The sequence below is a fragment of the Staurois parvus genome, unplaced genomic scaffold (genome assembly GCF_062004578.1).
Source record: "Staurois parvus isolate SC_StPar_1 unplaced genomic scaffold, SC_StPar_1.0 ptg000781l, whole genome shotgun sequence".
Classification (NCBI taxonomy): Eukaryota; Metazoa; Chordata; class Amphibia; order Anura; family Ranidae; genus Staurois; species Staurois parvus.
The window spans coordinates 162,601-177,382 of NW_028318577.1; the positions used below are offsets into that span (position 1 = coordinate 162,601).

The window sequence follows — 14,782 nt, forward strand, 5'->3', positions numbered from 1 at the left end:
GTGTAGCACACCTCTGAACTCTGCACTCTGTGTGTAGCGCACCCCTGAACTCTGCACTCTGTGTGTAGCACACCCCTGAACTCTGCACTCTGTGTGTAGCACACCCCTGAACTCTGCACTCTGTGTGTAGCGCACCCCTGAACTCTGCACTCTGTGTGTAGCACACCCCTGAACTCTGCACTCTGTGTGTAGCACACCTCTGAACTCTGCACTCTGTGTGTAGTGCACTCTGTGTGTAGCACACCCCTGAACTCTGCACTCTGTGTGTAGCACACCCCTGAACTCTGCACTCTGTGTGTAGCACACCCCTGAACTCTGCACTCTGTGTGTAGCACACCCCTGAACTCTGCACTCTGTGTGTAGCACACCCCTGAACTCTGCACTCTGTGTGTAGCACACCCCTGAACTCTGCACTCTGTGTGTAGCACACCTCTGAACTCTGCACTCTGTGTGTAGCGCACCTCTGAACTCTGCACTCTGTGTGTAGCGCACCCCTGAACTCTGCACTCTGTGTGTAGCACACCCCTGAACTCTGCACTCTGTGTGTAGCACACCCCTGAACTCTGCACTCTGTGTGTAGCACACCCCTGAACTCTGCACTCTGTGTGTAGCACACCTCTGAACTCTGCACTCTGTGTGTAGTGCACTCTGTGTGTAGCACATCTCTGAACTCTGCACTCTGTGTGTAGCACACCCCTGAACTCTGCACTCTGTGTGTAGCACACCTCTGAACTCTGCACTCTGTGTGTAGCACACCCCTGAACTCTGCACTCTGTGTGTAGCACACCTCTGAACTCTGCACTCTGTGTGTAGCACACCTCTGAACTCTGCACTCTGTGTGTAGCGCACCCCTGAACTCTGCACTCTGTGTGTAGCACACCCCTGAACTCTGCACTCTGTGTGTAGCACACCCCTGAAGTCTGCACTCTGTGTGTAGCACACCCCTGAAGTCTGCACTCTGTGTGTAGCACACCCCTGAATTTGGCACTCTGTGTGTAGCGCACCCCTGAAGTCTGCACTCTGTAGCACACCCCTGAACTCTGCACTCTGTGTGCAGCACACCCCTGAAGTCTGCACTCTGTGTGTAGCACACCCCTGAACTTGGCACTCTTTGTGTAGCACACCCCTGAACTCAGCACTCTGTGTGTAGCGCACCCCTGAACTCGGCACTCTGTGTGTAGCGCACCCCTGAACTCGGCACTCTGTGTGTAGCACACCCCTGGACTCTGTACTCTGTGTGTAGCGCACCCCTGAACTCGGCACTTTGTAGTAGAGAAGAAAAGAGCGCACAAACCTTGCTCATTACCTCAGTAAACAATTCATGTATTTATTGATAAGTTATACTCACAAGAGTAGCAGTATAAAAGGCATATAACATCCAAAACCAATGCAGGGTTAGACGACACATGCGAGTTCCATCCGGAAGGGAGATAAACTCTTGGTCAAGCTGACGTGTTTTGAAGGGGGATCCCTTCTTCCTCAGAGCTAGTTTCTCTGCACTCTGTATGCAGAGCACCCCTAAACTCTGTACTATGTACTTAGCGCACCCCTGAACTCCACCTTGTGTGTAACCCCCCCCCCCAAACTCTGCACTCCTGGCATTTATTACCCCTTTAGGACCCTCCCGCTGTTATTGAAATTTGACCACACCCACTATTTGATGCAGTTCTGAGGGTGTGTGTGGGGGGGAGGGGAGTATTGGGGGGGTCATGGTTGAGTTCCTGCACCTATTTTCTGAGGAAAAAAGCCTTGCATATAGTAATGCATGAGGCTGGCACACCCTTCTTGTTGTTTTATTATTTAGAATCAAAGATTTCCCTGATCTGAAGAGGGCAAAAAAAACTGAAGCTTACCTGGGCACCTTAAAGGTGAAGATCCGCTTTAAGGTATTTTAAAGGGAATGGATAGATCCAGGGGGAGACTGACCATTTGGAAATTCGGGCACTGCCCGAGGGCCCGGGGTCAGTAGGGGGCCCATGAGATGCCCCTGGTACCTTTTTCATAGGCTTTTTTGAGTTTGGGCAAGGACACAGGGGCCCCATGATCCCCTAATGCCAGGGGCCCAATGGGTTGTCAGTCCGCCCCTGGATAGATCTGATTCCAGAAAGTAATTTAAAGGGAAAGTACAAACTGTACGAGGGTTTGTTCAGGATAATAAAAACCATCCAAGATTAGAAAACCACTTTAAACTTGAAAGGAAGCAAAAGCTACTCACCAACAGAGATCAGGGAACCCCCAGAGGAGGAAGATGACCGGGACTGGCGGCTGGATCTGAAGGAGGGACTGTGTGGTCTGAGTGAAAAAAAAGTGAGGACAAGACGAATCATTTTCCTATTGGTCTGCTGAACCACTATTGGAGAAGACATGTTAACGCAGAACTTGCATGGAGCATTTGGATGTGTTTTGGATGCGCTGCTAGATTCATATTTTTATTATCTCTTTTTCAATAGTATTTAAAGCCAGTCTTAGAGCTTGTCAGGTTTTAATTGCTGTCTGTGTCTGTGCTGGAAATAATGGTAAATCCAACATTTTACGATCCCCACTAGAACAGCGGGTTACACCGTCATGGACAGTGGTCTGTCCAGATGATGCACAAGTGTATAGGGGGCTACATGGAGACAAAGGTGTAGCAGAGGTGCACAGGAGTGTACTAGGAGTCATTACATGACACAGGATGAACTGGGGCTCTTAGAGACGCAGGGGTACATAGGGGTACAATGCACTCACAAAATGACACGGGATACTCTTGGAGTCACTAAATAAAACAGGAAGGGGTGCACTTGAGGTCACAAGGGCACAACGGGGGCAAGCTTGATATCACTAGATGACAGGGGATGCTCTGGGGTGCACTTGGGGTCACAGGGTGCACTGGAGACACTAGATGATACAGGATGCTCTGGGGTGGGTGCACTTGAGGGTCTTGGGGGGCACTGGAGACACTAGATGACACAGGATTCTCTGGGGTGGGTGCACTTGGGGTCACAGGGTGCACTGGAGACACTAGATGATAAAGGATGCTCTGGGGTGGGGTGCACTTGAGGGTCTTGGGGGGCACTGGAGACACTAGATGACACAAGATGCTCTGGGGTGGGTACACTTGGGGTCACAGGATGTACTAGAGACACTAGATTACACAGGATGCTCTGGGGTGGGGTGCACTTGAGGGTCACAGGGTGCACTGGAGACACTGGATGACACAGGATGCTCTGGGGTGGGTGCACTTGGGGTCTTGGGAGGCACTGGAGACACTAGATGACGCAGGATGCTCTGGGGTACACTTGGGGTCACACGATGTACTAGAGACACTAGATGAGAAAGGATGCTCTGGGGTGGGTACACTTGGGGTCACAGGATGTACTAGAGACACTAGATTACACAGGATGCTCTGGGGTGGGGTGCACTTGAGGGTCACAGGGTGCACTGGAGACACTGGATGACACAGGATGCTCTGGGGTGGGTGCACTTGAGGGTCACAGGGTGCACTGGAGACACTGGATGACACAGGATGCTCTGGGGTGGGTGCACTTGGGGTCACAGGGTGCACTGGAGACACTAGATGACAAAGGATGATCTAAGGTGGGGTGCACTTGGGGTCTTGGGAGGCACTGGAGACACTAGATGACGCAGGATGCTCTGGGGTACACTTGGGGTCACACGATGTACTAGAGACACTAGATGAGAAAGGATGCTCTGGGGTGGGTGCACTTGGGGTCACAGGGTGCACTGGTGACACTAGATGACACAGGATGCTCTGGGGTACACTTGGGGTCACATGGCGAACTGGAGTCATTTGCTACCCAGAGGCTGACACCAAGTAAGATATAGTGGGGTCCCCCTTCCCATCCATACCAAGTCCTTCAGGCTTGGTATGGATTTTGAGGGGAACCCCCATGCCAAAAATGAAAAAAAAAATGGCGTGGGGGTCCTTCCCAAAATCCATACTAGACCCTTATCTGAGCATGCAGCCTGGCAGGTCAGGAAAGGGGGGGGGGGATGAGCGAGCGCCTCCCCAAAAATAAAAATGTAAAAAAAATTCCCCTGAAGTAGATCCAAGGTCAATCACAATGCACGCCGTCACCGCTGACCCAAAAAAAGAGAGAAAAAAACGCTCCGCCCCCTTACGCTGGCTCCCGGCTGTCTGACAGCTGCGCCACGATGACAGTTCTTAATCAGTGTGATGACATCACAAGGGGCCTCCTTGTGACGTCATCATGCTTTGTGATTGGCCAAAGCATTGCACCTGACCAGGGGCGAATTGCCAAATCATGGGGCCCCCGGTCAATAGGGGATCAAGGGGCCCCTGTGTCCTTGCCCACACTCAAAGCACACCCAAAAAAGCCTATAAAAGGTATCAGGGGCATTTCATGGGGCCCCCTACTGACCCCGGGCCCAAGGGCAGTGCCCGAGTGGCTGAATGGTCAGTCCGCCCCTGCACCTGACCAAAGCTTTGGCCAATCACAATGCACTGTGCATTGTGAACGCACAGGGAAAAGTGCATTGTGGGAAGAGCCGGCCGAACACCCTTGCCGTTCATGTATTCGATGAACACACAAACGGCCGATGTTCGAGTTGATCTAACATTGGACTCGAACATACAGCCCATCCCTAGTGCTGATCAAGGGAGTTGTCTCCCGATTTATTGTGACTCCAACGCTTCATATGAAAGAGGGAGGAGACCTGGTAACGTATCACGATTATGTCAATGAAATCTTCCAATGTGTTCCAGTCAGGGGCGGACCGACAACTCATTGGGCCCCCGGTCAATAAGGGATCATGGGGCCCCTGTGTCCTCTCTCAAACCCAAAAAAGCCTATGAAAAAGCCAAAGAAAGATACCAGGGGCATCTCATGGGGCCTCCTACTGACCCCGGGCCCTCAGGCAGTGCCCGAGTGCTCGAATGGTCAGTCCGCCCCTGGTTCCAGTGACAGATATCTAACGGGATTTTTCTACACATTGCAGAGATTTCTGCTCACCATTTGTGCTTCTGAGAGAGGAAGTGGGAGAAAATCTCCCCAATGAGACCAAGATTAAAAATGGCCTCAGATGCACTGTAAATCGATTAGCAGAAGATAAATTGCGATCACTTACCGGTTTCTTTCCAGGCAGTTTTTCTCTAAGTTTCCCTCATAGAAATCGGTGGGTTCGGGAAGAATTATATCTGGAGGGATACAGGCTCTGCCCCCCATCTCCACCTCCTGGAAGAAATCATGGCATGGTTGAAAATGTTACGCTAGGTTCACAGCTATGCGTTTTGCAGAAATGCACAGCAGTCCATTTAACATGATTTCCTATGGGACAGGATCACATCTCCGTGTTTTCACCCCGGGCGTTTTTTGGAAAGGGTGAGCCCGGGTTCACATACATGCGGTGTGGTATATCGTATGTGATTCACACAGGAACAGCACCGCATTCCTCTGCAAATCACATGTAATTTGTGTGCGATGCGATTGGAGCTGTACATTTTGGGATGAAAGTACTGCCGATAACTGCCAATTGTCAGAGGAGGGATCAGCACCGATCATCGGGGCACTGATCATCAGTGCCCCGATGATCAGTGCCCACAGTGCCACCCTCCAGTGCCGCCCACCTGTGCCCTGCAGTGCCGCTCTCAAGTGCCCAGCAGTGCCACCCACCTGTGCCCATCAGTGCCACCCACCTGTGCCCATCAGTGCCAGCAACCTGTGCCACCCATGAGTGCCGCCCATCAGTGCCAATCAATGCTGCCTATCAGTGCCCATCATTGTTGCATTTCAGTGCCAGCTCATTAGTGCTGCCTATCAGTGCCCATCATTGTTGCATATCAGTGCCACCTCATCAGTGCCGCCTATCAGTACCCATCAATGCTGCCTGTCAGTGCCCATCATTGTTGCATATCAGTGCCAGCTCATTAGTGCTGCCTATCAGTGCCCATCAGTGCCACCTATCAGTGCCCATCATTGTTGCATATCAGTGCCACCTCATCAGTGCCGCCTATCAGTACCCATCAATGCTGCCTATCAGTGTCCATCATTGTTGCATATCAGTGCCAGCTCATTAGTGCTGCCTATCAGTGCTGCCTATCAGTGCCCATCATTGTTGCATATCAGTGTCACCTTATCAGTGCCGCCTATCAGTATCCATCAATGCTGCCTATCAGTGCCCATCATTGTTGCATATCAGTGCCAGCTCATCAGTGCCACCTATCAGTGCAGCCTCATCAATGCACATCAGTGAAGGAGAAAAATTAGCTGTTTGCAAAACTTTTTTTTTCCAAAATTTTTGCTGTTTTTTGTTTATAGCGCAAAAAATAAAACCTCCAGCGGCGAGTAAATACAACCAAAAGAAAGCTCTATTTGTGTGAAAAAAATTATAAAATTTCATATGAGTACAGTGTTGCATGACCGCGCAATTGTCATTCAATGTGCGACAGCGCTGAAAACTGGCCTGGGCAGGAAGAGGGTATAAGTGCCCTGTAGGTGAGGGGTTAAGCAAGGTTCAAGTAATTGTTCATATTGTTCTTCATCCTACGTTTCCCACCAGACCAAAGCTCCTCATTAGCAGCTGTGGAAATCTGATGTGTTCTCTACGCACGACAGCCCCTCTTCGTGTTCTGCTCCTCCAGTCGTATCAAAAAAAAGGAAAAAGGAAAGCTGCGGATGTTTTCAACTATGAAGTGGAACTCCGCCTGCGCAGAGAATGGAAACGCAGCCAAAAAGTGAATCCCAATCGTTTTATTAATGTGGAAATGCGGAAGAATGTCGCTGTATTTAGATTCCGCTCAACATAACAGTAAATTAAAACCATTCAGACGGTATTAATAGCTTCAAGAAGCCATTCTGAAGGAAATAAAATAAAAAAAATGATCCTTCAAATGTGACCGTAAAAGAGTTGTGAGGTCTGCAGCCGCTCAAGCGGTATTAAACCCAAAAGCAACCATTTATTATATTGCGGTTTGCCAATTCTTAGATGGGATGGCTGCAATAGGCCCTTTTCACACGGACGTTCCGTATGTCCGTTTTTCATCTGTCCATTTACAGATGAAAAACGGACCCCCATGTATTTCTATGGACTAGCAGATCATCTGTTTACACCCGTTAATGTCTGTATCCGTCAACATCCGTTTTTTTGATGGAAGAAAACCATATTTTTCTTCCATTGAAAAAAACAGAACGGATGTAAAACGTAGATGGATGTAAACGGATGAAAAACGGATGGAAACGGACTAAAACGGATGGAAACGGATGAAAACCGGATGAAGAACAGACGGAAAATGTATGTAAACTGATGATAAACTGATGTAAACTGATGAAAAATGGATGTAAACTGCTGTAAACTGATGATAAACTTATGAGAAATGGATGTAAACTGATGAAAAACGCATGTAAACTGATGAAAACCGATGATAAACTGATGTAAACTGATGAAAAATGGATGCAAACTGATGAAAAACGGATGTAAACTGATGATAAACTGATGAAAAACTGATGAAAAACGGATGAAAAACTGATAAAAAACGGATGTAAACTGATGATAAACTGATGTGAACTGATGATAAACTGATGAAAAACGGATGTAAACTGATGAAAAACGGATGTAAACTGATGAAAAACACATGTAAACTGACGATAAACTGATGTAAACTGATGATAAACTGATGAAAACCAATGGTAAACTGATGAAAAACGGATGCAAACTGATGATAAACTGATGTAAACTGATGAAAAACGGATGTAAACTGATGATAAACTGATGAAAAACAGATGTAAATTGGTGATAAACTGATAAAAAACTGATGTAAATTGATGAAAACGGATGTAAACTGATGATAAACTGATGAAAAACGGATGTAAACTGATGATAAACTGATGAAAAACTGATGTAAACTGATGACAAACTGATGTAAACTGATGAAAAACAGATGTAAACTGATGATAAACTGATGAAAAACAGATGTAAACTGCTGTAAAATGATGAAAAACGGATGTAAACTGATGATAAACTGATGGAAAACTGATAAAAAATGGATGTAAACTGATGATAAACTTATGAAAAATGGATGTAAACTGATGTAAACTGATGATAAACTGATGTAAACTGATGAAAAACGCATTTAAACTGATGAAAAACGCATGTAAACTGGTGTAAACTGATGACAAACGGATGTAAACTGATGATAAACTGATGAAAAACTGATGTAAACTGATGAAAAACGGATGTAAACTGATGATAAACTGATGAAAAACGGATGTAAACTGATGATAAACTGATGTAAACTGATGAAAAACGGATGTAAACTGATGAAAAACGCATGTAAACTGATGATAAACTGATGAAAACTGAAGTAAACTGATGAAAAACCGATACAAACTGATGATAAACTGATGTAAACTTATGAAAAACGGATGTAAACTGGTGATAAACTGATGAAAAACTGATGTAAATTGATGATAAACTGATGAAAAACGGATGTAAACTAATGTAAACTGATGAAAAATGGATGTAAACTGATGAAAAACGGATGTAAACGGATGATAAACTGATTAAAAACGGATGTAAACTGATGATAAACTGATGAAAAACTGATGTAAACTGATGATAAACTGATGAAAAACGGATGTAAACTGATGGAAAACTGATAAAAAAACGGATGTAAACTGGTGTAAACTGATAACAAACTGCTGTAAACTGATGATAAACTGATGAAAAACGGATGTAAACTGATGATAAACTGATAAAAAACTGATGAAAAAACTGATAAACTGATGTAAACTGATGAAAAATGAATGTAAACTGCTGTAAACTGATAAAAAACGGATGTAAACTGATGAAAAACGGATGTAAACTGCTGTAAACTGATGAAAAACGGATGTAAACTGATGATAAACTTATGAAAAATGGATGTAAACTGATGTAAACTGATGAAAAACGCATGTAAACTGATGATAAACTGGTGATAAACTGGTGAAAAACTGATGTAAACTAATGAAAAACGGACGGAGGCTGAGCGATCCACCTTTCCAGTGCCCTGCCTGTTGACAGGCCTCTTACCACTGGGCCTCCTCCCAGACTCCTGAATCTCAGCTTCCTCACATCTTCCACCCAAACACTTCTGCTGCTGACAAGGCTGATCCACTTTTAAGGGCTGTCCTGACCCCATGCTAAGTCTCCTTCCTGGGGATTGGTCAGGATCCCTCAAGAGTGCAGACCAGTTCCAACTCATCCCTGCCCACTACTTCTAGAATTTTCTCAAATTCTAGAGCAGGGGGAGGTATCAAGGAACTGATCTGCAGTGCCTCTCAGCCCTGTCTTGAATTTGACCCAGCTGACTATTGCCCAGGCTGCCAATCAGCCTTCTGTTTAAAATATAATCAGCTAGCTCCCCCTAGCTACGTAGGAGGGTGCTACAGATAAACAGCACCAAATTAGATTGACACGGCATATATTAGGACCAAAGCTGTCAGATAAATGTAAGGCAACACAGAATTGTGTATAAAAAAATATAGTAACACCTTTTCCTAAACAGAGACTTTCTATACCCACTTCAGCTCAGGAAGGTTTTACCCCCTTCATGACCAGGCTATATTTTGCTATTTAACTGGTAATTGCGCAGTCATGCAACACTGTATCCAAATGAAATTTGTATAATTTTTTCTTCACACAGATAGAGCTGGTGGTATTTGATCACCACTGGGGTTTTTACTTTTTTGTGATAGAAATTAAAAAAAAACAAGAATTTTGAAAAAAAAACAAACAATATTTTGTACTTTCTGCTATAAAACATATGCAACAAATTATTTAAAAAAAATCTAATTTCTTCATAAATTATGGCTAAAATGTACTCTGCTACGTGTCTTTGGCTAAAAAAAAAATTCCAGTAAGTGCATATTGATTGGTTTGCATGAAAGTAATAGTGTCTACAAATTAGGATTTTTTTTTATACAGGCGAACCTCGGTTTACAAATTTAATTCGTTCTGCGAGACGTTTCGTATTGTGAAATATTTGTAAACCAAAACGCGGTTTCCCATAGGAATGCATTAAAAACCAATTATTCCGTTTCAGAGGTCAGAAAAAGTAAAAAAAAAGTCTTTTATCTGTTCAAAACTCTTTATAAAGTGCACTTTAAAGGCATAAATACTGTACAGGGACATGATTAAAAATTAATTCATAAATGCATTGAAAACCAAGTAATCCATTCCGGAGGTCACAAAAAAGTAAAAAAAAAGTCTTTTATCCATTCAAAACTCTTTATAAAGTGCACTTTAAAGGCATAAATACTCTACAGGGACATGATTCACAATTAATTTGTAAATACACTGAAAACCAATTAGTCCGTTCCGGAGGTCATAAAAAAGTCAAAAAAAGTTTTATCTGTTCAAAACTCTTTATAAAGTGCACTTTAAAGGCATAAATACTGTACACGGACATGATTTAAAAAAATTGCAAATGCATTAAAAACCAATTAATCCGTTCGTATTGCGAAAAAACTTTGTAAACCGAGGCAATATTTTCAATGGATTTTCATTCGTAAACCAAAAATTACATTAACCGAGGCATTCGTAAACCAAGGTACGCCTGTACTACTAATTATGGTGATCAACAACGTATAATGGGACTGTGAGAGTGCGGCAGGCAATCTGACACTAACTGACGCTGGGGGAGAACTAACTACCCCGGCACTAATACAGTGACCAGTGATAATACTATACACTGTCACTGTACTAATGACACTGGCTGGGAAGGGGCAATCAAGGGGTAAATGTGTGCCTACCTATGTGTAATGTGCGCTTCTTTTACTATCAGTTCTCCTTGTTTCTTATTCCTAAGAAACAGAAAAATTGTTCCCTCTGTACAGAGCCCTGTATTGATAGTCAACACAGGGCACTGGGCTGTGATTGGACGGCCGATCAGCAGGTCCCAGCCATGAATCATTGGCCAGGACTTGCTGACAGACTCCTGCTGGGTAAAATCACAGCAGGAGTCAGTGGGGGGGAGGGAGGTATGCACATGTGAGGGTCCTAAACTCAGAAGCAGGCGGCGCCATACATCGCTTTGCCTGCACGGGCCGCGAGTCCGCAGTACATTACAGGTGGGTAGTCCTTAAATGGATACTAAAGTTGGATGCAGAGAGCAACACCGGGGTTAACAGTGTCCAAACACCCCAACCAGCTTAAACTGTAATGGGACCACCAGGAATGCGGCGGTAGGGGCAGCTTGACAAAGGATATTATAAACCCCTGGAATTGGGGGACACTGCGGTGGCGTTAGACTCTGCTTTACTGTGTAAGAAAAGAAGCAATCCTCAAGAGGAAGGGTGAAGTCCTGGGCGGTAAGGTCTATGCAAATTTTTGTGAGACAGAATGGGGTAGTCCCAAAATAATTGTTTCTGCCGGCTTTGTTGGGGTCCTTACAATGGTGCACAATTGGTGAAATTTGGTGGCTTCCGCTTGCTTTCAGTCAGGAGTTCAGCTATAGAGGAGGTGTTTGGTGAAACCATTTTGCAAAAGAACTCAAACCGTAGCAAAGGTGCAACAAGTTCAGAGAGAATGTAAAGGTAGGTCTGGATTAATGGTGCTATTTTGGACGGATGCTATGGCAGTGCTAGTGAAAGACTGGACAAACTGGATGATTCTGTTTGCTCTGGTAACACGGGTGAGCCTGACATTGGCCAAAAGTGACCACCTATTGTCTATGGAGTTGCTCCCTGGTACCCAAGCCAGTTGCTCCCTCCCTGCCCCCTCACTAGCAAGAGTTCCAAAATAATTGTTTCTGCCGGCTTTGTTGGGTTCCTTACAATGGTGCACAATTGGTGAAACTTGGTGGCTTCCGCTTGCTTTCAGTCAGGAGCTCATCTACAGAGGAGGTGTTTCGTGAAACTATTTTGCAAAAGAACTCAAACAGTAGTAAAGGTGCAACAAGTTCAGAGAGAATGTAAAGGCAGGTCTGGATTAATGGTGCTACTTTGGATGGATGCTATGGCAGTGCTAGTGAAAGACTGGAAAAACTGGATGATTCTGTTTGCTTTGGTAACAAGGGTGAGCCTGACATTGGCCAAAAGTGACCACTTATTGTCTATGGAGTTACTCCCTGGTACCCAAGCCAGTGAGATGTTGCTCCCTCCCTGCTCCCTCGCTAGCAAGAGTCCCAAAATAATTGTTTCTGCCGGATTTGCTATGGCCCTTACAATGGTGCACAATTGGTGAAACTTTGTGGCTTCCACTTGCTTTCAGTCAGGAGTTCAGCTCTAGAGGAGGTGTCTGGTGAAATAAATTTGCAAAAGAACTCAAACAGTAGTAAAGGTGCAACAAGTTCAGAGAGAATGTAAAGGCAGGTCTGGATTAATGGTGCTATTTTGGATGGATGCTATGGCAGTGCTAGTGAAAGACTGGACAAACTGGATGATTCGGTTTGCTCTGGTAACATGGGTGAGCCTGACATTGGCCAAAAGAGACCACTTATCATTGTCTATGGAGTTGCTCCCTGGTACCCAAGCCAGTCAGATATTGCTCCTTCCCTGCCCCCTCACTAGCAAGGGAGATTTGGTAGCTTTCAGGGCAAGTGAGAGAGCAATTTCACGGAGGTAAGTGGAAGACTCTCCTACCAGCAACAGAGTCGCCCATATGACTTGAGCCTAGGGGGTATACAGGTTCAGATGTTGGGTGAAGCACCTTTACCTCTTTTCTCTTTTGAGGATTTAGTGACAGAAAAAATGTTCTGTACCAGTGCAAGAGTTGAAGTGGTTCATTTTGGGCTTTCTGCTCAGCTGTTTGTCCAGATTGCATCTTGAAATTCTTATTCTGATCTGGGAGGTGGAGAGTAAGTTAGAAAAGTAAATGGTCACTCACCCTCGCTGTTGTAGGAGTAGGTGGGTGCTGGCCATCTGCCGCCAGTTCTTGTTTTCCAGGGACGGTGGGCATCCTGAAGAGCAGGAGGCGAAGTGGAAGGACCCCAGTTCTAGACCGAACTCTGACCCCGTCCAGCTAGATGAACATGAGAAGCGTTCCAGGACATTCATCTGCTATGTGCTGCCAAAAAACATGCAAAGCAGAGATAATAATCTACCTTATAATAGAAGGATAATCTATAATAACAAACAGCAAAGTTGAGCGATATTAAGAAAAACACACAGATGTTCTTCTGGCCTTTTTATGACATAAAATATAAAAAAAATGCAGAAACTCATGTAAGCAGTTTCCTTCATATCTCTGATCAAGAACATAATTACAGTTACAGTGGGTCATAGGAGGCCAGCAACATTGAAGGTGCAATCACAGTTTTCCACATTCAGTCATCTCTTCCAGGAAGAGGTCTCTGTTGAGTTGACGGAGAACCACAATACTCCATATATCCATTTATGACCATGCCACCCATTAGGCCATCAGAGGTCAAACACTCACTGTCCAGTATCTACCCAATCACTACCCAGAAAGCCAGTGCTGTATTACCAAAGAAGCAGAGTAGGCACCAGCCTATGGGCCATGCTGGTTCAGAGCCCTGAGACAACGGATCCAAATAATATGGATTTGATCCTAAAAGAAAATTAAGCTTTTCCTTTCAAAGAAGCAAAAACTTTACACTGAAGACTCTGTAGAGAAAATCCCGTATTGATGTAATGTATCCAATAACAACTTAAAATCCATAAACCGTAGACATTAGGTTCACATTACAGTTTGTCTCCTAAAAGCTCATTTTCTTTCAGTTGTCAGTTTGTTGAAAATTTTGGTGCAACCTCCGTCCATGTAATGTACAGTACTGACGGTCATCTCCAGCTAGAGGCCGGTGTGCACGCCACTTAGTTCAATATTATCCCACTAAACCACTCATGAGAAACCTTCAGAAACATGTGAGGGGGACCCCAAGGTTTCCACTGCCTAGGGGGGCACCACAGAGTTTAATCCAGCACTGCAGAAGGCTATGCCTCCCAATATATATGAAAATTCCCACATGGAAGAAAAATATACTTTAAAAATATTAAAAGAATTTTCTTCCCAAACATAATGACATGTATTTGAAATACTACAATTTTGGCCGTATTCAATATATTTCAAAATATATTTCTATGTATATATATTATTATTATTATTACATTGAGTTTATATAGCGCCAAAGGTTTTACTCAGCGCTGTACAATAGAGGGGGGAGGGAGTATATATATATACTGTATGTTGAAATGCATTTTTATTACAAAATATATGAAAAATGTTTTTAAAAATACATTTAATCTACATTTTTGGAATGCATTTACAAATATATCCTAGATTGTAAGCTCTCAGGATCAGGGCCCTCCTATCCCTCTTGTATTGATCTGTATTATTGCTGTATTGTCTCCCGTTATATTGTAAAGCGCTGAGCAAACTGTTGGCGCCATATAAATCCTGTATAATAATATATGTAAAAATATATGTTAAAATTACTTTTTTATATGTTAAAAAAAATCTAAACAATATATTTAAAAAATATATATTTTAAAAATATTTTTCATATATTGTGTAATATATAAAAAAGGCATTTCAACATGCAGTATGAGTGTATATATATATAAATATATTTTGAAATATATTGAGTACGGCCTTAAATTGTAGTATTTCAATTATATGTCAGTATATTTTGGAAGAATATTTTTAAAATATATTTCAAATATATTTTTCTTCCATGTGGGTGGGAAGAATTGGCCATCAGCTTTGCACAAGAACAATATTATTATTATTATTATACAGTATTTATAAAGCGCCAATGGTTCGCTCAGCGCTGTACATTACAAAGGGGGACAGAACATGTGACAGAACAATACCAATACAATGCAAA

The 14,782-nt window shown here is 43.8% G+C and overlaps 1 protein-coding gene across 2 annotated transcripts in view; it reads right to left on the bottom strand.

Annotated features, from left to right (window-relative positions):
- Nucleotides 1-14,782, bottom strand: part of IRAG1 (inositol 1,4,5-triphosphate receptor associated 1) — a 177,945-nt gene that overhangs the window by 92,727 nt on the left and 70,436 nt on the right. For both annotated transcript variants that reach the window (XM_089654615.1, XM_089654614.1), the window contains exons 2-4: nt 12,823-13,002; nt 5,089-5,195; nt 2,216-2,292 (exon numbers count right to left, since the gene is read on the bottom strand). In XM_089654615.1, coding sequence (XP_089510741.1) covers nt 2,216-2,292; nt 5,089-5,195; nt 12,823-12,894 — 256 coding nt within the window. In that variant the 5' untranslated portion in view covers nt 12,895-13,002. The remainder of the gene's footprint in view (nt 1-2,215; nt 2,293-5,088; nt 5,196-12,822; nt 13,003-14,782) is intronic.